Source organism: Vulpes vulpes, chromosome 1, assembly GCF_048418805.1.
Source record: "Vulpes vulpes isolate BD-2025 chromosome 1, VulVul3, whole genome shotgun sequence".
NCBI classification, from domain to species: Eukaryota; Metazoa; Chordata; class Mammalia; order Carnivora; family Canidae; genus Vulpes; species Vulpes vulpes.
Genome location: NC_132780.1, coordinates 113,945,201 through 113,971,712, shown reverse-complemented (window position 1 = coordinate 113,971,712; position 26,512 = coordinate 113,945,201). Strand labels below are relative to the sequence as shown.

At 42.8% G+C, this 26,512-nt stretch overlaps 1 protein-coding gene across 24 annotated transcripts in view; it reads right to left on the bottom strand.

The window, feature by feature from the left end:
* Positions 1–26,512, bottom strand: part of PHLDB2 (pleckstrin homology like domain family B member 2) — a 217,427-nt gene that overhangs the window by 96,540 nt on the left and 94,375 nt on the right. For 19 of the 24 annotated variants that reach the window (XM_072722694.1, XM_072722705.1, XM_072722716.1 and 16 more), the window contains exon 2: positions 18,522–18,633. In XM_072722694.1, coding sequence (XP_072578795.1) covers positions 18,522–18,585 — 64 coding nt within the window. In that variant the 5' untranslated portion in view covers positions 18,586–18,633. Of the gene's footprint in view, positions 1–6,174; positions 6,306–6,413; positions 6,507–7,184; positions 7,325–7,491; positions 7,710–8,219; positions 8,270–18,521; positions 18,634–26,512 lie in introns of those variants that run through there. The other 5 variants (XM_072722741.1, XM_072722753.1, XM_072722845.1 and 2 more) reach the window with 5 other exon arrangements.

The window sequence follows — 26,512 nt, the reverse complement described above, 5'->3', positions numbered from 1 at the left end:
TAGTCAAATATTTAAAAAGTAAGATGTATGCATTCTTTAAATAATATGAATAAAAATATATGAATATATACTGACTTAAAATTATACTGGTTCACTTTACAAGCCATGATGGGGTCATATCAGTGGCTCCTAGCTTATTTTTTTAAGTATGAAATACTAACCCTCTATCATATTGAATTAAACTCCTAAAAGCTGATATTTTTTTAAGTACCTGGGGGAAATTTGAAAAAAAAAAATGCATTGTCCAGACTGGCAAGTATCGGGCCGTTATATTCCGAATACTTAAAAGATAACCCTAGGTACAGTAACTAAATTTCACCACTATGTGTACCCAAAGAAAAACCGTCTCTTTAGAAAGTTAAAATGTAAAATTATTCACAAAAACTGCCAAACTTGCTATATGTTGAAGAATGTGAGCCTCAAAAAACTTTAACACACATACACACACACTCCTTATATATTTATGCTAAGAGAGACTGACATGCTTTGTAGATTCTTAAACTAGGTTACTTCCTCTTTGAAAGTGAGAAAGTTATAGGATATTATAAACTCATATTTTCAAGGCTCCTTATAGAATCCTAAAACAGTTTCAGAGCAAGATAAAGATTTCTGAAATTTTTACCCCTTAAATCCAATGTTTCCAGATGTTTCTTTTTCTGATCATTGGTATAATTCATCCCTGGGTTGAGGTGGTTCTGACTATAGACCTGGAAGCCTCCTCCCCTGTTGTGTGATCACAACAGTTAAGATAAAGACAGAGAAGTCAGGAAATAGCTAAACTGGGGATCATTACCGGGCGTGTGTACATCTTACTTCAGATCCACTTCCTGAAGCAGAGGGTTACTCTAGGAAAAAGCATCCTTCAACTCAAGGCCAATTTCAGGGAAGAAAAATACTGACCCTAGGATCATATGGGGATAAAGATGCTCTCTCTTGATTCTGAAACCACCACTAGGGACTTGAATTGGAAGCTGAGGGCTTATAGGACCAAACTCTGATCTTTCCACTTCCCTGTCCACATTCCATTCTACTGATCAAAATACACTCTCTTAAGAGTCATCTTTTCATCTTCCAAAGTAACATTTCCTAAATCCCAAAATACTACATTCCCCATGCTCTGACCCAAAATTTATGAACTGGGAATAGTCAGAACACAAGTAGGCTCAGGAGGGATGGAACAAACACAAGGTAACCACATCTTCCATAGCTGGGTTTTCCCCTTCAACTCAAAAATTGAGCAGATGGCTTTCAAAGCTACCATAAAGTAAACAAAACAAAACAGTAATGATACAATCTCCCCTTTACTTAATAGTTGATTATGCAGAGCGGGTAATATAAGACACTGCTATCTTTGGACTATTTATTGCTTGGAAGGGAAAGAGAAAGGACTTGAACCAGCAGGGGTCCATAATCAACTAACTAAATTCAATTTAATCGATGCCGTTGTTTATAACTCTGGCCAAAGACCTAATAAAGGAAATGGTTTCATTAGGATGTTATTTTTATTGTAATGGCCAATCTAGTACAAAGAACACTGGACAGGCTGCCAGGAACATGAGTCAGGAGACCCGTCCTAGTCGTGGCTCTGCCAAAATCACCAACTGAAGTAAGAGCTGGAGCAAGTCACTTCGCCTGTCTTCACCTTGTATTAGCAGAGGCTTCCCATATTTTTAAATGGTAAGGGTTTCTGCTCCAACTTTCTGGACTCCCAGAGATACTGGTTAAATAACACAGGAGTGCCAGTTCTACAATGCAGGAAATGGAAATGACCACAGAACAGAAACATGTTTTAGTGATAAGGTGGCAGCTACCTAATTGGGAAAAGCTTTCACCGCCGCTGTTGCCCATGACATTCCAAGGGCATGGTAAATTGTTTCAGCATAACATAGTGGGAAAAAGGCCTAGTCGGAGTTATGTTAATGCAATATAATATGGGTATTTGATTCAGCGTGATGTATAAGAAATATTTGCTCTGCATTCCCATGGCTAGCAATTTCCTTAATAAATCTTAAGCTGTTTTTAAAAAACCTACTTCTGCAATGACGTAAGCAGTGTGGCAGCCAGACATCACTTCCCAGTCTCCTCTGAGTATCTCTTGGCTATGAAGCACTACTCACGCTGGGTCTGAACTGGTCAAAAGAATGCAGGAGCAGGCTTTCCTTTGCTTTTACCTGCCTTTGTTTTAGCAGCACAGTGGTCAAGAAATATAGCTGGGAAAAATCTCGTAACCTTTAGCTTTTTGCTATTCCATATGTTAATTCCACAAGCACACCACCATTTGGAGAAGTCACATACAGTGTGTAAACCACATATTCTAGGATGATCAACACTAATTTCCACTGAAGTCCAGAGTTAGCAGCAAGTCTTAGAAAAGACTGATCCTGCTTGAGGTGAAGATCTTAAATTTTGGCAGGCACGAACTTTTCCTTCCCCTTATTTTGTAAAATTAAGAAAAAGCAGTCCGTCTAATAAATTGACTTCCACACACTAAACAAGCAAAAACTTTTCCACGTAACTTAGCTGGCTACCCTAGATCTCACTTGTTTCTTTGTATAGCAAGCTTCTCCGACTCCTTGGCTTTCCACTACGTTCCCATAAAATGATTTTTAAACCTAGGTTTCTTTTCTATTATTGACTACTAGCTGCTATACATAACAATCTTGCCTTTAAAGCAGATAGATATGGCACAAAGCTTCTTTTTCCGCATGTTAAGAAGCATCCTTAAATATCGGGAAAACAACTGTAAATTAATTCCTAGAAGATTCAAATGCCGTGTGATGGAGACAAGTTCTTGTCTAACTGTTTATCTTGAAGGGATCTGGCAACCTGAGTTACTGTTTTTGGCCTCATTCACTTTCAAAAGACAAGAGTCACATTACTCAAAGGCCAATAAATATTTCCAGCCAACAGTTATTTAAAAAATTAGACAGGGGGGCAGGAGGAAAAATAAATAAATGAATGAATGAATGAATGAATGAATGAATAAATAAATAAATAAATAACAAGACAAAGCCAACTCATGTCTTCCCTCCCATCATCTGGAAAAAAGAAAAAAAAGCAAAAGAGGGGATAATTTATTGTAGCACCTGCAGGGAGCAGACCCCTTAAAAAAGTCATCACTTTCAAATCCTTTCTAAATATACTACTACATACTTGGCTTTGAGGTACACCCACTGGCTAGCTGTCAAAATGATAAGAACTTACCTCAGCACAGTTCAGAATTCTGACCTCTCCCAAGAAAGGCATATGAAAAAAAGTCTCCTCTACTGCTCAAACCTCCCAGAGTTGAGGGTTGTAAGTACCGTGGCGGGACCACTTAGCACACAGAACTAGAATCCGTCATCACAGGCCTAATGGCCAAACACAGAAGTGTAAATGTGAGAGTACATATGTTTGTAATTGATCAAGCCATATGGACACGACTCTTGAATTATCAGAATAATTCAAAACTCACTAAGATAACCCCTTTCTATAAACACAGCCATTCACAAATGTCATGCTTTTAAAACTCTCCTTGGAAATTAACACTAGCTCTATACTACTCTCATATTCTTCCCCATGAGGTAAACAGATGGAATGTTAGAGACCCGGGTATAAGCAAGTACAATGGTGCAGAAGTTAGATGATTTGGCTTTGCAGGTGCTGCACTATCCGGTCAAGTGAGTGCACCATGGGCAAAGGAGTCACCACATAAGAGGATTTCCTTTCATTCCCAGGATTGTTTCGTGTTACTTGCCCCAAGGATGGTCAAGCTCCTAACCCAAGTTCTATGCAACCACAGTTACTGTAGATAGCCATTCATCAGCTTATGAATTTCCCCCACAAGTGCCCCGTGTGTGCTCTTTTCCTTACATGCCAGGTGTGTTTTTAAACCCCATACTCAGGAGGCTTCTCTCATTTCCCTTCTGTCCAAGACAACTCTATCCATTCATGCACTCTACTCTTAACCCATACGGCAGGGAGGGACGGAAAATCTCAAATGTTCTGTTTTGTACCTGGATTCAAAAGCAGCATCTGCTATGTTTGTAGAACCATCTGTTGCCCACTTTGCCGTGGGAAGGATGGTGTAGGCATCAGACGTGGAGTGTCACAGGTCACACAATGGAATTATCTCCTCCTTAGGGCCGACACAGCCAAGCATATGCTCCACCGTCACCATGGCTAATGCCACTCTTCCCCCAATCAAAGGGTTTCTATATTTCCTCATGGATAATGGTACCTCCAAACTCTCACAAAAGGTCAGGTCCAGTTTGGCGTTTTTTGTTTTGTTTTGTTTTGTTTTGTTTTAATTACAGTGCTTGAATATCAATGTCTAAACTCTCTAATTCTGGGTCATACCTAGAACTACATCTGCCACAAACTCACTTGAGGCCTATGAATCACTAATCTCTGGGCACCTCTGTTTTCACATCTAGGAAATAAGAAAGTTGAACTTGGTGATCTCTGAGGCTCCCCTGTGCTCTAACACTCTCAAATTCTGTGAATCTTAAGTGAATTCAAAGTTGTCAATGAGTACAAGTTCCTTCATATCTTTGGTATATCAACACTCTTAATGCCAAGGGCAAAAAAAATCTGGCGCTGACAAAAAGGCTTCTATGATTGTGTTTAACAAGAACACAGTTGGTTTCTTGAGGATCCAAAGTAGACTAAGATCCTTAATCTTATTAAGGTATGCCCACGGGGTTAGCACTCTAGTTTTTTAGAGTATTATTCTAGAGCAATTTTCTAGATTGGGGGGCTGAAGAATTCTTTGTGTGTGTTCTGTGTATTGTAGCATATTACACCTCAGTTGAGGCCTCTACCCACCAGCTGCCAGCCCCAGTTAGCAGGTGGAGCTGTTCCCTATCTCCAGTTGGAAGAGCCAAAGATGTGTCCATACTCTGACCAATTTCCCCTGGGGTGGGCAAAAATCTCCCCCTACCCTCAACTGAGAACCACTTGAGAATCCTGATATAATGGATATCAGGGCTTTAAAATAATGCACATCACTTAAAAGTTGTTTTTGTTTCAAATGGGTGGTATTTACATTGTTAATAAGTAAAGTACACCGAGACCTAACAGATTTATAAAGCACATGTATTCCACTTGGAAGAAGTACAAAGCACCTCCTTTACAAATCGCTCATAGCAGGCCTCCCTGCTAAGGGTTGAGAGTTAGCACACAAAGCCATAACCTCATCTGCTCTTTTTTAAAAGTATCCCAAAGGAAGCATGGTTTTCACAGTACCTTCTTCAGGACACTCTTACTTACAGACTTCAAAGCAGGGCTTTGAAGAGAATAAGAAAAACCAGTAGTTGGTTTAATCACTTTGGCTTTTTCTTTCCTCTCTTATGCAAAAGCCAGTAAATAAGATGTTTCTGAAAAGGTTCCTAATGAGTTCTGGCTTTGGTCTAGATTCTCTAAGACAGGAGTTTGCAAACTCTTAGCTCAATTTCCCAAGCATCTTCCCCTCCACCACTTCACAGGGATCCAAGAGACACCCCCCACAGTCAGTCCCCAGCCCAGAGGAACAGCAGCTGCCAGCTGCGTGAAACAGAAGGAAGCCTGCAAACTAACTGAGATGATTACTACTCTTACCCAAACATCTCATTTTCCCATTGGCGAGAAAGGCTGAGATTTGCAAACCTCTGGGTCTCAGGAGGTGAAGGCTACACCAGTCAACTAAATGCAAAAAAAAACTCAACTCTCCCTGGCTTTTAAGGAAAAAAAGCCAACTATAAGCATTATAAGGTCTTCACCGAGTTTCTTAAGCACACACGATGTTTACGTTTTTCCACATTAAGACTGTAAGGTGAAAAAGAAGCACGTTTAAAGAACCAAGACCAGGATAGGAAAAGGGAATCGTGAATAGACACAACTGTTACTTTTCAAAGACCTCAGCTCTTTATTCAAACAAATATTTACACAATTGAGGGCCACGGTTCCAGGGATCTAGCCATTCTGTTAAAATAGTGGGCAACTCTAGAGGTTTATTTATCCCCAAATCCAACTACTCTGTTGCTACCCTACCGGGAAGCAAGAATTCAAGTGCTCTCAGGGCAAAAGTTTAACCCTCTGAAACTGAACTTCATTTAGATCTCTCCCAGCTGACATTCGGGTTATGTCGGAATCAAGGCCTGAATGAAGCCAAACTGGGAAGCTCAGAGTTGCACTCCAAAACTTGAAAATAAATACCTGCAACGGACACGTTCGTAGAGCGAAGGGTCACGCGGCGGACAATTCCCTGAACTGAAAGAAAATCCACCTGCGCGCGCCCCTCCTGCTAGTTCCACTGCTGGCCGCGCTGGGCAGGGCGTCCTTGCGCCTCCTAGAGCTCCCGGAGCTACTTGAGCCGCGCGAGGGAGGCTTCTAGGGATCAGGGCAGGGCCCCAGGAGAGCGGTTCCAGCCCCGGGCCCCGGGCAAGGCCACCGACCTACAAGGCTGCAGGCACAGTTCCCTCTTCTGACCCTTTTACTCCAGGGCAGGCTCTGGAAGCAGGCTCGACTTCAAGTGGGACAGCTCGACCCTGCAAGGGGACAGCCTGTCAGCCTTTTAACGTCCTGGCGGTGGCGGGAGTTAGCCGGTCCCGGCGCTTGCAGCAGCGGGGACGGAGCAGCCGCGCGCCCGGCAGCCGCGCTGCCCCCGCGGGACGCGGTGAGACGGGGGCTCGGGACTGTCGCCGACGCCTGCGGCCGCTCTCCCCAGGGGTGCGGGGACCTCCAGGGCGCTCGCTTTCGGGGGGATCCGAAGCCAAATCGCAGTCTGGGGTCCTGCGCGGTTCAGGCTTGCAAGCCCCGCTCTCGAAACGGGGGCCTCGGAGGCGCAGCTCGCCGGATACGGGGGGGGGGGGTCTTCTCTGGACCCGCGCCCCACTCCGTCCAGCAGCAGCCCTGCTCTCTCCTCCACCCACCACGACAAAGCCGCTCTGCCCCCCCCCCCCCCCCCGTCATCCTGGAGTTCCGCGCAGAAGTTGCCTCCGGGCGCCCCAGATCCCGCCCGCTCCCCGCAACCGCTCGGGGCGCCTCCGCCAGCCCGCCCCGCTCCCCGGCGTCTCTCCAGCGGGGCCCGGCCACCCTCCGGGCTCAGCACCCCCCCACCCCCCCAAAGCTGCTCCGCCGGGGTTCCGCTAGCCCCAGCCCGGGCTTTTGTCCCCAGAGCCTGCGAGGGAGGCGAAGCAGCCCCGCGCACCCCGGCACCCACTCACCGTCTCATCGCTCCTCCCGCCGCGCTGTCCCCCGGCCCCGGCCCCCGCCCCCGCCCCCGGGCCCGACCCCGGCCCCGGCCCCGGCCCCCGCCGCAGCCGGCCGGCCCCTCCGGACTCGCCGAGCGCGGGCAGCGCGCCCCTCCTGGGCCCGGGCGGCCACTGCCTCCTCTCCGCCCGCCCCCAGCCCTCCGCCGCGCAACCGGCGGCGACCAACTGGGCCGGAGGGGGGAGGCGGCGCCCGGGGGAGCCGCCCCGACGCCCCGAGGCCGCGCGGGCCCCGCCGCCGCCGGCCCCGCCCCCTGCTCACCTGGCGCGGGCGGTGCGGCGGGGTCCCGGGGGCCCCGGCCCGAGGCTGCGCTCCGTGCGCCGCGCCTCGCCGTGCGGCCCCCCTCGGGCTGCGGTGGTGCGCTCCGCGCGCCCCGGCCCCGGCCCCGGCCCCGGCCCCGGCCCCTGCGCGAGCACCGCGGAGGGCGCCCGGGGAAGGGGGCCGGGAGGCGGGGAGCCGCGCAGCTCGCGGGCCCGGGCAGTCGGGGCTCTACGGCCTCGGGACGAGCCCCGCCGCTCGCCCCATCGCCCCGCGCCGGGTCTCCAAGCCGCCTTCACAGCCGCCCGCTAGAGACTGGGTTGGGTTGGGTTGGGGTAGGTTGGGGTGGGTTGGATTGGAGTGGGTGGGTGGGTTGGGGTAGGTTGGGGTGGGTTGGGTTGGGTGGGTTGGGTTGGGTTGGAGTGGGTGGGTTGGGGTGGGTTGGGTTGGGTGGGTTGGGTTGGGTTGGGTTGGGGTGGGTGGGTAGGTTGGGGTGGGTTGGGTTGGAGTGGGTGGGTTGGGGTAGGTTGGGGTGCGTTGGGTTGGGTTAGGTTGGGTTGGAGTGGATTGGTTGGGGTGGGTTGGGATGGGTTAAGTTGGGGTGGGTGGGTTGGGTCAGGTCGGGTTGGGTTGGGTTTTACGAGCTGGAAGAGGGACGGGAGGGTGCACGTCCTCCGGTGATGATCTCCTCCCCCGTGTCCCCTGGGGAACTCCAGGGGACCACACCTCACCTGCTCCCGACAGTGCGCCTGGGGGCAGGTACCCGATGCGTCAGAAAAGCAGCTTTGCCAAACCATGGGGCACGGCCTCAGCGAAGGGACTACCTTACTCTGATTTCCTTTTGAAAGTTTCTCTTATTTTCCAGCGCGATTTTCTGAGTCGCTGCAGCCAATGGAAACAGGGCTGGTGTGAGCGTCCTCCACCGGGTGCTTCGGAGGGGGCAGCGCTGGGGACCCAGGGCACCTGGGAACGCGAACCTCTGCCAAGTGCCGAGCCCGACCCTGGGGTGGCAAGGACCAAGGCCCTCAGCCTTCAAGGACCCCGCGGCAGCAAGGAAGCGAGCGCCCTGAAAGGCGAACTCTTTACGGTATAGGCTCAGTGCGGCTTGGGGGAACTTGGGTTAGCTCCCCGTAACAATTTCTTCATCTCCCAGTGTAGTAGGAATGGTGCTGATGTTGGAAGCCCGTTTTAATGAGTTTGGGGATAATGTATGCAAAGTACCTGACACCGTAAGTGGCCCTAGTAGTCATTCAACAAACGGCTTATTTAATGCACTTTTCATTTGTGCAGGTTAGGAGCCTGGTTTCTAATTTCAAGGAGAGGCTCATCTATGAACTGCCTGGTGTTTTATAGAACTTTTTTTTTCTTTCTTCTCCTGGCTCTTTGCCCCACAGAAACATACAGGGGCCAATCCAACAGTTAAGTGCTCCAGCAGATCTCTCTTCTCCCCACATCAATTTTCTCCCTTTACTGGATCATCTCCATCAACATTAAAATCATGTTATTTGCCCCATCTTAAAAACAAAGAACTCCCTCTTGAATCCACTTCCCCTACCAGCCACTTGCTCCTTTTTTTTTTTTTTTTTTTTTTTTTTTTTCCTGCTTGGCTACAGGCCTTTAAAGACTTGTTAAAAAAAAAAAAAAAAAAAAAAAAAGCTGTCTCCAGGTTCTTCTGTCCTCCCATTTACTCCAGTCAGGCTTTTGCTTTTGCTTCCACCATGTCTCTGGAACTCTTCTTATCCAGATCAAACTCCTAAATCAAAAGGTTTTACAGTCTTGACTTCACTTTGAACTATCAACAGCATTTAACAGCTCATCATTTTCTCCTCCTGGAAACAATTTTATTTGACTTCCACAAAACCATATTTTCGTAGTTGTGTTCCTAACCCATCCGCTGCTCCTTGTCAGTCTCTTTTGCTGGTCCCTTCTCCTCTCCCAATCTCTGAGCAGTGGACTTTGGTTCTCTTGTCTGTCCACACTCACTCCCTTGGTGATCTCATCATGTTTCATGGCACTAACTACCACCTATGTGGTGATGACTCCCAAATCTTACCTCCAGCTGGGCCATTTCCCCTGCAGGCTTCAGGCAACTGCCCATTGGATGCCTACAGCGCTCCTCCTACTTAACATTTCCAACCTTGAAATCCTGAGAGTCCTCCCTCCGTCCCCCAACCACTTTGTCCCAACTGAAGTCTGACTCATATCAGGCCTAAAACCTTGGTGTCATCCTTGACTTTCCTATTTCTCTTGCATTTCAAATCCAATCCATCAGGAAGTCCTTTTAGCTCTGCTTTCAAAACAAGTCCAAAATTCAACTACTTACCACCTGCACTGTTAATCAATACCCAAGTCTAATCCACCAGCATCTCTTCACTCTGATTACCCTTGTCCTGTTTCTACTTTTGCCCCCCAATGGGCCCTTCTCAACACAGCAGCCAGAGCAATCCGTTTGAACATTAAGGCAGCTCATCACACTCCTCTCCTCAAAATCCTGCAGTGGTCCCCGTCTCAATCAGAACAGAAGCCAAAGTTCATAGAATAACCCAGAAGGATAATACATGATCTGCCATTCTCTGACCTCAGCTCGTCCTTCCCTCATGCACTTAGCTCCTGCCACAGTGGCCTCCTCGATATTGCTGAACTGGATTCCTAGACAGACATGCTTCCCTCTCAGGATCTTTATGCTAGCCGGTGTCTCTGCCTGGATTCGTCCTCTCCCCCAAGTATCATGCTCCCTCACTTTTCAAGACCCTGCTCGAATGTCACCATGTTCCTCAGGCCTGCCCTGACAACTCTATTTAAAATTAAACATGCTTCATACCTCTTAGCTTTCTTTATTATTTTATTGACAGAGTTTTTACCTTCTATGATATTATACAATGTACTTTTAAAATTATATGTATTGTCTTACTCTCCTTGCTAGCATGTAAATTTTAAATTCTGTGCAGGCAGGGACTTTTGTCTTTTCTCGCCAGTGATATATCCCGATGCCCCTGGAATGATGGCTGGCAAGTAGTATGAATGATAGCTCTGACCCAGAGTGCTGTAGCTGCAAACATGTCCCTGCCCAGAACAATGCCACTTGACCAGACACATTTCAGAGAAAGTTGTTCTCCCCCAAAGGGTCTGAAGAGTATGTCTCCCAACACAGCACACCTAGAATGACACAGCACCCCTAGAATGACCGTGATTAAGTTAACAACATGCATATCTGCGAAACTATAGCTGACATTCATTCAGACCAATAATTGCTGTATATACCAAGCACTCTTCCAAATACATTAAAGTGTTAGTTTAATCCTGTAGCAGCCCTACCAGGTAAGTACTATTATTACTAACAACCCCATGAGGTAAGTACTATTATTACTCCCATTTTATGACTGAAAAAATGAGGCACAGAGGAGTTAATGGTTACTCAGCTAATAACTTGTTAGAATCAGAATTTTAACACAGGCAGGATGGTTTCAGAGTCCATGCTCTTAAATACTCCCCTCCACCTTTTCTTTAAAGTAGGAATGATATTATCAGGGGAAGTTTCTGTATAAAGATTAACTCATAATCACAGGACAAAAAAAAAAAAAAAAAAAGATCCTCATTGGCCTCCTGTCACTGCCTTGTTTTGTTGACATTTTGGTCTCTTTTACTATATAGCCAAGCTCCTTAACAGCTAGAGGGATCATTTTATTCATATTTCTATGAACCATACTCTAAGGCTGGATACTTAATACTAACTCGGAAGGGGCTCAAAAGGGATTCGTTCAATGTGACTTTTTAAAGTAACTAAAGCTAGCAAGGCTTCTCACTCCTGCTGCATTGTTGTGGTTTTCCATAGCTTGCATAATGCCACAGGGGCCTGGAGATGAAGAGGTCCACCCGGGGGTGCAAAGCTTAAACTAAATGTTAAATGCAGACCCCAGGCATCTTCAAATGTGAAGGCACTCAAAATGTAACACCTGTTATTATGTAATAATTATTATTCACAGAATTTCCTTTAGTTATGATGATATTTTTAAAAATAGAAAAAAAAAAAGAAATGAGCTCTTCCCTTTTCCTTTTTCCATTTCCTAGGTTCTTTACAACAAAGTTCTTTATTTAATCCCAGACCAGAGCCACACCTCACTCTCTCTGCCATTTCCTCTTGTCCACTAGGATGTTGTGTTGTAAACTACCCAGCAGAACTTCTTCCCCTGTCCCCTTCTCTAGGATCTGTAGTAGTTGCAATACCTGATCTTACTTTGCTGTATCCTTCCCTTAGATAGGGAAAGGAGAAATGTTGCACAAAGGGATATTATAAGTTACTTATGGATCATTCCATTTGAAATTAATTTTGCTATGATACCCTCTCAATAACAAAGACCAATTGGACTTGATTAACCCATGTCCTGAATTGGTTCTTCTCTTCCTCTACAGTGATAGCCTAAAACATGTCTGTAGCTATTAACATGGGGCCATCCTCAACCCCAGGCCTACTTGTGGACCAACTATTTGTACTGGTGTTCTTTTTAATAATATGCCAATAGAAAGAATCAACAAGTTTTTATTTGTAGAGTGCAGTGGAAGGATCACAGATTTTGGAATCAGACCTGGGTTTAAGCCGTGGCTAAGCCTATTTGAATGTGTTATTTACTTCCATTGAGGGACAAATTTCTTTCCTGAAAAATGAGACTAATAACACCCAACTCATATTTTAATCAATGACTGTTATAAGGCACCATGCTTTCCACAGGAGACAGGTAGCACACAGGGAGCGTTAGAAAGTGAGGCTTCTTCTTCTTTTTTAAAAAAAATATAAATGGCCTATATTTAAGGTATACAATACGATGATTTGATGGACTTATAGATAGTGCAAGGATTATTTTCTGTACTGTAGATTGCTACATGCAAACTAACAAACATCTTCTCACATAGTCACCTTGTTTGTGTGGGTGGTAAGAACACCTGAAATCAATCCTCTTATCAACTGTCCAATATTGAGTACGATATTATAAACTGTGGTCATCGTGCTGTACATGAACTCTTTAGACTTATTTATACTTTAACTTCAACTCCATAAGCTTTGGCCAACATCTCCCCATTTCCCCCACCTTCCTGCCCCTGATTATCACCTTTCTGCTCTCTGCTTCTAGGTAATTGACTCTTTTAGATTGCACATATAAGAGAGATCACACTGTTTTTTCTTTCTGTGTCTGGCGTGATTCACTTAGCATAAAGTCCTCACCAAAAGAGACGTTTCCAACCACACTTGCCTTCTTTTATGGAACTGTTGTCAATGACATCAAGCATTTTGTTTGTAAGTTCAGTTCCACATCATAAACTCATTTTAGAATCTAGTGCTAGGATGAATTTTCTTTTAAAAAATTGATGTTCTTTCATTCCTTAGAAAGGATATTTCATCCATTTTCACAGTGGATTTGCAATCGTTGTTAAGGAGAACTATGTAAACCCATGTTTCCCTTTGTATCCTGGTTGCCAGGAAGAAGCTCAAAGTCATGAAATGATTGTGATATGGAAATAAAGATTTTGCTTCCTACTACTTTTTTTTTCTTTCACATCTTTGATCTATTTTTATTCGAATAACCTTACTGGATATTTGGATTTCATTCTGTGTTCTCAAATATGAAGTATACATAACACATTAGCTCTTCAAATTAACACCAAAGAATTAACCAAAGGTAAAGTGGAATTTATCCCCGTGCACAGCTTTATGTTCAAACTATTAAGATGGCTTATCTAATTTGGAGAATAATCTAAATATATTTCCAAATGATTAATTTCTGCATCAGATGTTCTCTTGCAGTCAGTCCTGCCCCCAAACTTTCCTGTGAGTTTGTATTGGAATCAGGCAGGAAAAGGATGCTGGGAGTGTGTGTGTGTGTGTGTGTGTGTGTGAGTGTGTGTGTGTATACTTTAGATTAACCTATCTCAGCAGTGTTTGCCAGGCCCACTTTTCTAATCATTCGAAGAGTCTGGATTGGTTGACTTTTCCTGAGGGGCAGACTTGAAGTTTCTTTGTAGCTTCTCTGCCCATCCCAGAAAAAAACAGTACCCCATGAGCACTGCTCCTCCATCCTGCAGGAAGCTCAGCTTATCTCCTGCTCCTCTTCCTGTTCCCTTTCATCTGACTTTCACTATCTCTCCAGTTACCTCACTCCTTGATTTCAGATTCCCTCACGATATCCTAGGCTATGACATGTTATGATAAGAGAAGAGATACTATAATTCTTCTGAGCCACGTTGGACAGGGATTAAGTGTTCGGACTGACATGTCAGATCTAGACAGACCTCACTGCTTTAGAGATTTCTGACAAATCAGAGCAGGGGCCAGGATTCAGAATACGAGGACTGTTAATCCCAAAGGCAAATTTACTAAGCATCTACTGAGTTCCAGTCGACGGGCCTAGATGAGTAGAAGGTGGAGCTAAAATAAATCATTTGCTATGTGTCTCTATATAAAGAATTTACTGCTGAGCCTATAAGTGTAACATGGTAATCTACTATAAAACATACGGTAAAAAGTGATACAAATGAGTTCAGAGGAGGGGATAACTTTGCCCAAAGAGACAATGGATGTGACCCTCCTAAGGAGAAAGGGGTCTTCTAGACAAAAGAGATAATGTTAACAAAGCAAAGGAACAGTAAAGCCAAAGTGGATTAGGGAAGTGAGAAGTAACACAGGCTGCCTGAGCTCATGGTACATGGGATGGAGGGGTGAGAGATAATAGTGGGGGAGCTGAGGCCAGATTTGAGGGGAGCAGAGGGGAGGGATAAGGCTTTGACTTTTAGATTTCATGTCTAATGCCATTTTAATTAGGTCATTTCCTTGCTCTAAACTTGCACTGGCTCCTCCTTGCTGGACAAATACAGGAAGAGCCGGTGGCTGTGTAGGAAGTAGACGCTGATTATATGGGGCTAGGATGAAAGAGAAAGATGAGCTCCAGCCACACAGTTTGAAAACTCCAATAAAGAAATTGGATTCTATTTCCTAATATGTTAAACAAAGCTGTCAATCCAATCAAGGCTGCTCAGTTGAATATTCATTACAGGCCCAGTTAAGACACTGAATCCCTCCTCCCCACTCCTGACTGCCATTCTTATTCTCATGTTATGATGATTCCGTAGTTACAGATCTTAAGATTCTCACGGAAATAAGCACAAAACAGGTACCTTTTGGCTGTTGGGCCAACTGTAGGACTGGAATTTCAATGACTTAATGTTCCAGTGAAGAGGAGGTGGTTGTGTCACTAGGAGCTTGGGGCTATTTGCTTGCCCTTTTTGTAATATTTCACATATGGGCATAATTGCATTGTTTCTCTCAAGGGAATTGTTAAGAGAGCTGACAAGAACACTTGTGTACAGAACCCAACGCTGGCTAGAGACTTAGTGTCAATACTCAGTAAGTTCTACATAGTTGTTTGAAGCATTTATTTCTGAGGTACAGATGGTGATGTTTATGGCTAGTACAGTTCTTCTAGACTCATTTGAATTTCTGGCCATTGTCAAGAACCAAGTTTCTATGAGTTACAATTATGACTAAAGAAATTGAAATTCATTTACTGTTTCTCAAACAGGAACCAAAAAAAAAAAAAAAAACCCCTCTATTTAAAAGAGTTTCTCTTATCATTGAAGAGGTTGATTCCTGAGGTATTGGCCTTGCATTTATAAGGTTGACATAAGAATCTCCTGAATTTTAACATGGGTAGATGAATACATTGTACCTTTAATGTTAATATTAAAGTTAGTTTTATAAAGGCTTCTCAACCCAACAAGGTACAAGGGAAAAGTTGCATACACTGAAATGAATTTGCTAGTCAAGAAGGCAAATATGGATACTTTTAAAGGGGACATTTCTTTCCCCCTATCCTAAGCCTGCTGGTAGAGCAGTAACTCTCTCTCTGTTTACTCTACAAAAAAAGCCCAGATAAAGTCTGGGGATCCCCAATAGCAGCAGTGCTGGTGGGAAGAAATAACTTAAGAACTCTCCATTTCTCTGGTCTCTTAGCGTTGATGGGCAATGCAATCAAGACAAGCCCTAATGTGGTTTATTGTTTTCCTATTACACAAGCTAGTTTTGTCCCTCATCCCATCTGGCTCCTGAAGTTCATCAAAGTGACTATCCGGGTGGAAAATTCTTTACACAGTCAATTTTAAAGGAGCCATATGGATGGAGAGTAACATTACCCCTAATAAATAACTCACTGATAATTAGTTCTCAAAAGAAAGTTTTAACTCTCATGGGCTATTAGCATTTCATGTTAAATTCTCTAGGACTTTGTGAATAGTTGAATGCTTTGATCCTATTGGAAATATCAACCCCTTGTTTTCCATTCCAGCTGTCACAATCCTTAGTACAAGAAAGAGGAGGGTTGAGGTTGCACAGGAAGGAAGGTGGTGATCACATACTGTACACCTTAACAGGGAGTCCCTTGGGCAGAGGAGATCCAACACGCTCAAATCATCATGCCCTTATCCCATGTACATCCCTCAACCCTCCTTCTTTGTTATCATAATTAAATATAAATCATCCCCTTATAGTCAGTCATTCAAACCCCTAGTTTGGAAAATTTCCCCAACCCCTATTACCAATCTACTGCTAAACCTTATCATTTTTACCTCTTAAATATCTGTCGGTAATACTCTTTTCTCAACCCCCTTTGCCTTCATTGATCACCTGGTATTCTTAACCTCACCCCTAGAGAAGGTCAGGAGCAAGTCCAGGGCTCAGGGGAGATATAGTTTCATTATTCCTGGAGCTAGGGAGCACTGGGTATGTGGTTGGCAAGACTCACCCAAGGTGATAGGAGGTGGAAGAGTCTAAAGGGAAAGCTAAGATCCACATTTTGGAAAGAGAGAAAGTATCAAAACCCATGTGTCTTGGTGGAAGAGGGGATGAGGCTATAGGGCTGTTGCTGAGTGATTACTCAGTATTTAAACTTTACACTTATGACAAGAATGTGATGGCCCAGTGGACACCAGTAGGCAGCTTGGAATTGTAAACTTGCAAATCAAGCCTCTGGTCTCAACAAAACTAATTAAAATTCATAATTATTTTATTTGTCCTTTTCTTTTCTCACATCCCCACTAAAATCTCAGCTTTGAGTCAGGGACTCTTCTATGTGTGTCACCATTATATACCCAGTGCTTCCCACAGTACTTTAACCATGAGAGACACCATAAAATATTTGTTGAATAACCACATGAATTGGTCTTGAATACTGAAAATCTAATCTCATCACTGCAATGCTTAAGAATTCTTTAGTGATCAAGACTTTAGATAAAATAAATCCAGAATCTTCAGTTTAGCATTAAGCAAATAAACAAAAAAATAAATCATTTGCTTAGTTCAGGTTAGTTTCCCAGTGAGTAACTTACCATTTCCTCCCTCCTCTCCCTGCAAGGAGGGCCAGTTTCAATCACAATACACTACTTATGGCTTTTTGCACGTATCGTATTCATTAATCTCTTTCTTAATAAGAACAGCAGTTCAGAAAACTTTTTTTTTTTGAGGAACTAAAAAAGGAATGTGTTTATTGAGGGTAAGAGGATGCAATAAGCAATATAAAAATCAAAAGCTTATCTGACTTTCTTTTACTGACTTTTCTTTCTCTGCTTCTCAAATGGGGGTTGGATTTTATTTGTACATTTTCTGAGGGTCCTGATCTGCTCATGGAATCCTTTATACAGGGGGAAGCTGTGGGACAGATTCCTTGAGACCCTTTGGGACACCTCACTCCGGGCGGAGTGTTGCTCAATGCTGCCTATTTCTTGCCCTTCTGCTTCATGTGTATTACAAAATAGTCATTGCATGCAGAAAACTTATCCCAATCCTATCCCTGGCCTTGGTAAAGTAAGAAGACAGTGATGGTGAATTTTGTGCCAACTTAGGTTATGGTGCCCAGTTGTTTGGTCAGACACCAGTCTAGATGTTGCTATGAAGATTTTTTTTTTTAACATATAATTAACATTTAAATCAGTAGACTTTGAGTAAAGCAAATTGCCCTCTGAATGTGATTAGGTTTCATCCAATAGTAGAGAATTTAAGAGTAAAGATTGAGGTTTCCCAAAGAAGAAATTCCCCCTGAGGCTACAACACAGAAACACTGCCTAAATTTCCAGCCTGTGGCCAACCCTACAGATTTCAGACTTGCTAGGCTTCCCAACCACAGCGGACAATTCTGTAAAATCAATCAATCCATCAATCTTTCTCTCTTCCCTCACTCCATATATCTATGTATATATGTAGAGAGAGATTATGTGGAGAACCTATACTGATACAGAGGCTTTCTATTTTAACTTCTATATCTAGAACTTAGCAGAATGAGTCAATTAAAATTTAAATCTGGCATGAAATCACTCTCCCTTAATAGAAGAGGGCTTTGCAGTGCAGAGATAGTCAGCTCATGGTGGGGAAATACTAGTGAGGTTAACTGACACCCCGTCCCCAGCATATCCCTAATAGCCTCTCCTATGCCCACCGTGACTTGATCATCTGAGGCATAATAAAAAATATTGAGGAAAATATGCATTTTATGAGTCCATTCTTTCTGTTTTGAATACGGAGGGAATACATTACAGATTTCAACCCGCACTGCAAGCCTTGTGGATTGGAAATGGCTGGGGGTCCTCTGCCCTCCTGGAAGGAGGTAGCAAAATCAGCTGTTCTTCTAGAGTGCCCAAAAAAATGGAATGCCTTTCCCTGTGCATCCCATCTCATCCCTTTTTGTGTGTGGCCTTTAATTTTTGAATGACTGCTGAGTCACCGAAAAAGACCTCTCCACACCAGTTGCTTTGGCCTGCTTGTCATTCAATCTCTGGTCTAAACAAACCTCAACCTGTCCTCAGTGAGGTAAGTAAGCACATGACTGGAGCTCTAGACAAGGATTGTTGGCCTCCGGCTATTTTTCTGGTGCTTACTGCACTTCTTGCATTTACACTGGAAAATGCCAGATCATTCCCAGCAGGTATGGCAGACAGTAGGCACTGGTAAATATTTACTGAAAATCTCCACCAATGAAATGCACACCGAGAGTTCTTACCGACATGCACCTCATCAGCTCCCTCTTGCTTGGGATCCTCCCTCTGAGTATTGTCCTCCTCCATCAGGGTCTTCTGCTGAATCTCAAAGGAGAAACTGGGATGGATGCCAGCCTGTACTCAGTGAGAAAAGAAAAGTACCATGACTGGGAAGCCAAGGCGACCTCTGAAAACCAAAGGTCAGCAGAGCTAACATCTGGGGAATGCTAACTGCTATTGAATTTGGAAAACATACATCCTGGATCATTTATAATCCCCCTGCTGACTATCCGTTAGAATGACAAATTTAAACCCCATCACCACCAACCACCACCAACAAAAGCTCACTTTTGGGTAGAATTGTTACAGACCTAAAAAAACAGATGTCAACAAGAGTATGGTCAATACTTAGAAGAATCAATTTTCAGCATAGTTGTTTCAGCTTGGATTTTGTTGTCACTTATTTTCTATGTTTTGTCCCATGTTTTGCGAGACATTCTGTTAGGTACTTTGTCTTTATTATTTCTATTAATTTTTACAAAATCTCATATTATAGAAAAAAAAAAACCCCACAATGTCTTTGTTCTTAAGAGTTCCTCAAGGAGGGATGCCTGTGGAGCTCAGTCAGTTAAGCAACTGCCTTCGGTTCAGGTCATGACCCCAGGGTCCTGGGATTGAGCTCCACCTCAGGCTTCCTGCTCAGTGGGGAGCCTGGTTCTCCCTTTCCCTCTGACTGCCCCTCCTCCACCCCAACTTGTGCTCTCTATCTCAAATAAATAAATAAAAATCTTAAAAAAAAAAAAAAGGAATTCCCCAAGGAGCTCCTGACTTTAAGTCGGGCCTTTCTGTAGCTCTCAAATGAGTCTAATGTTCTCTGCAGACTCAGAGGTGCCCTACAATGCCAAATATTTCTCATCCAATTTTCACAGTGACTCTAAGACTAAGTATTTTCATTCCCATTTCACAGATGAGAGATGGAAAGCTCCGGAAGAACAAGAGAGTTATAAAAAGTCACATAACCAATAACGCATATTACCTTGTAAGGTTAACAACCCTTATCTACCATTCAGATGCTGAAAGAGTAACAGGTTTTGCTTCAGTTGTTCTTGGTATGTTAAGGAGGATGGGTTTTAATGGTGACAGAACTAGAGGCAGAAAGATCGTTTAGAGGTCTATACGATATTTCTAGGGAGAGATATTAAGAAACCAAAATAGGGTATTTGTTTAAGACAATATGGTTCAGACTGTAATATACATATAGATATAGAAATAGCCATAGGCCTAGAGATAGATACAGATATCTTACCAGCACAAGATAACTTAAGAAAATTTGTTGGTACTGGAATGTGGGTACAGGGAGAGTCTGGTGTGATTTTGGTAGATGATGGTGCCATTATCTAAGAATGTAAATAAAGGAAGTGGAGCAGATGTAGAGTGAGGAAGGGAATCCAATCTTAGATGTGTTGATTTGGAATATGTCAGTAGACCATCCAAGTAAAGTGCAGGGTAGAGACTATGGCTAGTGTTGGAAACTTGGAGGGTCAGATCATGAGAAGTTTTGCTTTTTCTAAAATAGGAGGGAGTAAGCTAAGTTGGTTTATATGCTGAGAGAAGATAGAGAGGGCAATGGTAAAGATCTAGAAGAGAGGGAGATGAAGTGATGGAGCAAAGTTGTGGGAGAGAGTGAGGACTGAGTTAAGAACCCAGTTTGAGGGTTGGCCTTGACTAGAAGAAGTGGTCCTCCTTTCAGAAGAGCACATAAAGGACGATGCCCACATGGCTCAATGACTATGGCAGGAAGCAATAAGAGTCAAGGATTTTTACATGCCGAGGGCCTCGTGGTTGTCAGTGAAATACAAAGCCAACTCTCCCATGGAAGGTCCACCAGCTTGAGCATTTTTGTAGGAGATAAATGCTGAAATATAGTCTGCCATAAGTTATATTAAAAATAAGCCTGTAAAACTTCCTGTTATAAATAATGCCATAAGAAAGGGAAAGACCCCCCACAGAATGATAGAAAATATTTGCAAATCATACATCTGATCTGGAACGTGAAAGGACTCTTAAAATTCAAAATGGTCACAGGATCTGAATTTCTCTAGAGAAGATATACAAATAGCCAATAAGCAGGTGAAAAGATGTTGAACATAATTAATCATCAGGAAAAAAACACATCAATAACACAGTATGATACCACTTCATACCCCCTGGGGTGGCTTTACGGAAAAAGACAGATAAAAACAAATATTGGACAGGATACTCGCAAGGAGCTTGTGGGAATGTAAAATGCCACTTGGGAAAACAATGTGGCAGTTCCTCAAATGGTTAACACAGAGTTGCCATAAGTTCCAGCCATTCTACTTGTAGGCCTGTATCCCAAGGAAGTGAAAACATACATTCACATATAACTTACATACAAATGTTCACGTCATCATTATTCGTAAGAGCCAAAAAGCAGAAACAACCCATATGTCCTCCAACAGGTGAATGGATAAATGAAATGTGGTATATCTGTATGGTGGGATATTATTTGGCTGTAAAAAGGAAAGGATGCTCCAACACAGACAAACCTCGGAAATACTATGCTAAGTGAAAAAAGCCAGGCACAAAAGACCACATCTTATACGATTCTATCTATATAAAATGTTCCAAATAGGCAAGTCTATAAAGACAACGTAGATTGGTGGTTGCCTAGAACTGGCTGTGGGGGGAGCCGGGGGTTGGGTGGGGTAGGGGGGGTGGGATAGGAAATGATTGCTAATGAATATGGGTTTTCTTTTGGGGGTTAATGTAAATGTTTTAAAATTAGATTGTGGAACATTCTGAAACATATTAAAAACCATTAAAGTCTATAATTTAAACTGATTAGTTTATGGTGTAGGAATTACATTTCAGTAATTTGTTTTAAAGAAAGAAGCTCAAGGTCTGAGGAAAGGACTATGAACAGAGACAAGACCTAAAGAACACTGTTGAAGACCAGATAATAATAGTAATAGCCATGTCGCTTGGGGATTCATGAACCAGGCATTGTGCTAAGTGTTTGACCTGTATTAGCTCCTTTAATCTTTGCCACAAACACCTATATGTTAGGTACATTTTCTTATTTTGCAGACAATATAATTAAAGTTCAGAAAACATAAGGAACTTGTCCAAGGTTGACAGCAAGAAAGAGACAGAAACAAAATATATGGACTGTGTCTGTGTCTCTTTCTTAAATACCTGTTTCCCACAAATGTTGCTCTTCTACTTAGCTCCAAGTTTCTAGGTTTGGCAAAAATGCCAGTGTCTTTAGGCCAATATATTTTTCCCTGGCACTCCCACAGCATTTTGTGGGAGCCCTTGACCAATCTGAGAGCAGTAGATAGCATTTTCATCCCTGCCATCCAAATAAAGGGTTGTAAAATAAATGTGTCAGTAATAAAGAGTTGTAGAGTAAACACATCAATAAATTAGCACTATCCTTACCTCCTCCTCACTCAGGAGTCTTAGAAGCAGGGCTACTACCTTGTCCAGGGTGGTTTCCTGATGTGCAGGACACTAAGAGATAAAGGAGCCAGGAGCTCAGCCCAGAGAGACTATATCTCTCCATTCCCCTCCATTCGGAGAGGTCTGAGTGAGAGGAAAAGAACAGAAGCCAATCTTGACTCCTACGCAGAGAAACAATGCCCCTACCTATTTATTGCCTCTCGAGATGCTTCTCTCCGGTTTTGAGATCTTGATGCTACCTCTCAGCTTTCCTCACCGATTTAACTGCAGATATACATGAAGTAGTCCCTGGCATGGACTAGAGTCTCAAGAAATTGTATCTTCTTTTTCCATTCCTTTCACGGTCCTCCTTCCTGGCCCCACTTGGCCCTCAGCAAGTGCAAACTATTCACATACAAACCTCTGGTATAGAATGGGGTGGCTGTAGAGGCAGAGACAAAATACACACCCAGCTCACCGAGCTGCTCAATCTCCTCTGTGCTCAGTAATCGTAGCAAAATGCTGGGAACCATTTAAACCGAGACATCGAGTGTCTATGGAAACCACGACATCTCTTCACATATATTCCAGCACCACTTCCTTTATAACGTGAGCAGCAACAGAAGAAAAATATTTGTAATAAAACATTGCAGTGCTGTTGTGAGCTTCCATTGTGCCAGGCTTTGGGCTGCAGATTTTGCAGATGTCATTTAGCCCCCACCTAATTTATTGTGGTGGGTTCACCCAATGGACAGATGAGAAAACAGAAGGTAGGAGAGAAGAAAGAGCTTTTCCCAGGTCACAAAGTCAAAAAAGGGGGCCAGCAGCCTTCAAAAGGTGTGTGTGACTCTGAAGTCAGATCTCTCCATCTCCCCATTACCCCTGTCTCCCACAACTTTTCCATTGTCACCAAGTGCCCTTGGTGGAGACTGCTCTGCTCCAAGCAGTATGGAGGAACGTGATCCTAACACTTGAATACTTTTGCAAGCAATCATCCAATGTCAATGCAAAAACACAGATTAATTATTCAAAAACAAATATCACATTAAGAAAATATACCATGACCAAGTGAGATTTATTTCGGGGATGCAAGGATGATTCGGTGTTAGGAAATCTAGTCATATAAACAAAAAATTAGTAGATGTAAGAGGAATAATTATGTGATTGTGCCCTATAGGAAAACAAAAAAAACTTTTGACAAAAAACTTTCTGATAAAAACATTCAAGAAAATAAGAATTGATGCATATTTCCTGACCACAACACCTCGGCCCTAAAACCAGGGCCTTAATGAACTTAATGTAAGTAATGAAGAAATACTAGAGACATTTCCACTAAGATTAGGAAAGAGTCAAGAAGCTTACTATGTATACAAATCTTGCTATCTCCACTACTACTCTTGCACACCGTTCTAGAGATATTAGCCAGCACAATTTAAAAAGACAGAACAGTGGGAGGCACAAGAATCGGAAAAGAAGTAACATTATTTTCAGATGATACGATAGTTTATTCAGGGAACCTGAGAAAATCAACAATAAACACAAACTATACAATAAATATTAATTTATTAATATTAAATTTAATTTTAAGACTAAATTTTAGTCTTGTTAGTTTTACCATAACCTCAAGCTTCAGAAAAGCTGCAAGAAGAACACAGAGGATATTTTTCCCAGAACCATTTGGAAATAAGTTTTGAACATGGCGCCCGTCATTACTGGTTTGCTGATGTAACCCATCAAACAAGGACATTCTCCAGAAACTCACAGTATCAGGATCAAAATCAGGAAATTATCATTGACACTAGTATTGAATTCACAAACTCTTTTCAAGTTTAATGAATTGTCACAACGGTATTCTTTACTGGAGCTAGTTTAGGATTGTGTGTTGCATTTAGTGGTTTTATCTCTTTAGGGTTTTTTGTTTGTTTCAGTCTGGAAAAGTGTAGCACAGGTGGCCTTTCATAGACTAATTTACCCTCACTCCCAACCTCTGTGTGCCAGAGGTTTTGGGAAAGGCCAGGACTGACCACAGCCAAAACCCATCTTGTCAGACATACAAAAGGCACAATTCCTTGAGTGTGTAGAGAGAAGCTTGAAAGTGATGCCATACTTTTATCTTTTTATTTTTACCAAAAAAGTTTTAATAGGACTGTATAAGTAGAAATATGGTAAGCCATTCACTCTTTGTTGAATTCTTCCCTGATAAAATGCTCACAGGAAAAAATTGTCTCCTTTCCAAAATGGTTCTAGAATAGTCTTTTTTTTTTTTTAAGATTTAAACAAATGTATTCATGAGAGACACACAGAGAGAGAGGCAGAGACACAGGCAGAGGGAGAAGCAGGAGGGGAGCCTGATGTGGGCCTTGATCCCAGGACCCTGGGATCCATGCCCTGAGCCAAAGGCAGACGCTCAACCACTAAGCCACCCAGGTGCCCCTAGGACAATCTCTTTTAAGTTAGATTTAACAATACATCTCTTAGGTTGTGTATTATTGGCCCTGATTGGTCTCCAAGTAAATCTCAGGTAAGAAGACTGGTCTTAGATTACATTTTAAACAGGTACACAGAAATACAACTGTTCCTACTGTGTTAGAAACAAGTTCTAGGCAAGTTAAAAAAAATTTTTTTTTTAAATTAGAGTCTGACTTTGTGTCAAAGTTCTGTTGGGGATTCTGGGAAATCTATTAGATTTCCACTAATTCCATGAAATGATAATTCAAATTTCTTTACATGGTGAACCTACAACTACTTTTCCACAATTAAACTTTTTCTGATATCAGATCATTAGCTTTCATCAATTATCTGCAGAAATCCCCATCTTGAAAACTCATTTATAGTTCGAGGGAGAGAGAGAGAGAGAGAGAGTCTTAAGCAGACTCTGCCATGAGCCTTGAGCCTGACTTGGGACTTGATCTCACCATCCTGAGATCACAACCTGAGCCAGAACCAAGAGTTGGATGCTCACCACCCACCACTCCGGTGCCCCAATAATATGGATTTTTTAAGGAAATTTCTCAAGAGATTCCTCCTTGGCTAACTTTGCGACATTGTGTTCTACATGTAGGGTTAGCAGAATGATCCCTAGAAAAACTTACAAGAATCTGGAAAATGGTGCTCTTGATAGCCCTTTCTTAGCCAACTATGGCTCATGTTAACAGATGCATTTAAGGAAACATCTATTTAATTCTGTTTAATCCAGCATTTCTCAAATTTATTTGAGTATAGAACATATCGTTTTCACACAACGCATTACTATACCACCCCAAAAAGCACAAATTTTGTGAAATGTTGTTTTGGGAAATACTACTCACCATGTCATCCCCCTTTTTTATTAACAAAATCAGCAACTCTGATGTTTGGAAACTCAATGCATGTAACTGTAACTGCATCTAACGTAGGAGAGATCGTCCTAGAACCATTTTGGAAAGGAGACAATTTATTCCTGTGAACATTTATCAAGACTGTTATATAAGCTTTCCTAAGGCCTTCACTGAAGCTCAGTATTATTCTCTGGCTCTTTCTCTGCTCATTCCTAAACTTTAGATGTTAAAAAAAATAATAATAGTTTTAAAAACTGAGTACTTTGCAGGCATTATATTATTTAATCCATAGCCCTATGGAGTAGATTTTATTATTATAACAATGTTATAACAAGATACCAGGGTACAGAGAGATTTAAATAGCTAAGCCCAAGGGGATCCCTGGGTGGCGCAGTGGTTTGGCGCCTGCCTTTGGCTCAGGGCGCGATCCTAGAGACCCGGGATCGAATCCCATATCGGGCTCCCAGTGCATGGAGCCTGCTTCTCCCTCTGCCTATGTCTCTGCCTCTCTCTCTCTCTCTCTCTCTGTGACTATCATAAATAAATAAAAAAAATTAAAAAAAAAAAAAAGTAAATAGCTAAGCCCAAGAAAACACATAATTAGTAAGTAGTGAAGCAAGTGTTACAGGCGTTAAATCCAGGTGTTCAGAGTCTGAGCCTATAGTATTAATCACGTATTATTTTGCTGGAGCATTAGTCATCGGTCTCCCTCTATTCACTCCTCCTTGGCAGTCTCATCCAGTCAAAGCCTCACCTTGTTCATGGCTTCTTAAACATTTCCCCTCAATTCTCTTCTGGGCCACAGACCCACTTGACTAACTTACTAGAAATCCCAGTGGGGAACTATCACTGGAACTTCAAACTCTATATAATTCTAATATAATTTCACCTTTCTCCCTGCTAACTTACGCCTCTTTTTGTGTTCCCTTTTTCTAGTCATTCACATATTTCTTCCTACGACATATCTGAGCATCTGTTATGCATCTGGTACCGTGCCCTGTTGGGGATATGCATAAAAGTGAACAGAATCGGGGTTCTTCCTCCTGGTTTCTATGGGCCCATAACTTAAGTGGTTTCATATGATTCCCAGCGCTAACCTTTAAGCCACCATAGCTTATACTGAGGCATCTCCTCTGAGCTTTACCTGAATTGCAGATATGTGAGCCACGTAAATGTTGTCATTGTTTTAAGTAATTGGGTTTTGACGTGGCTTATTAGATAGCAACTGACAG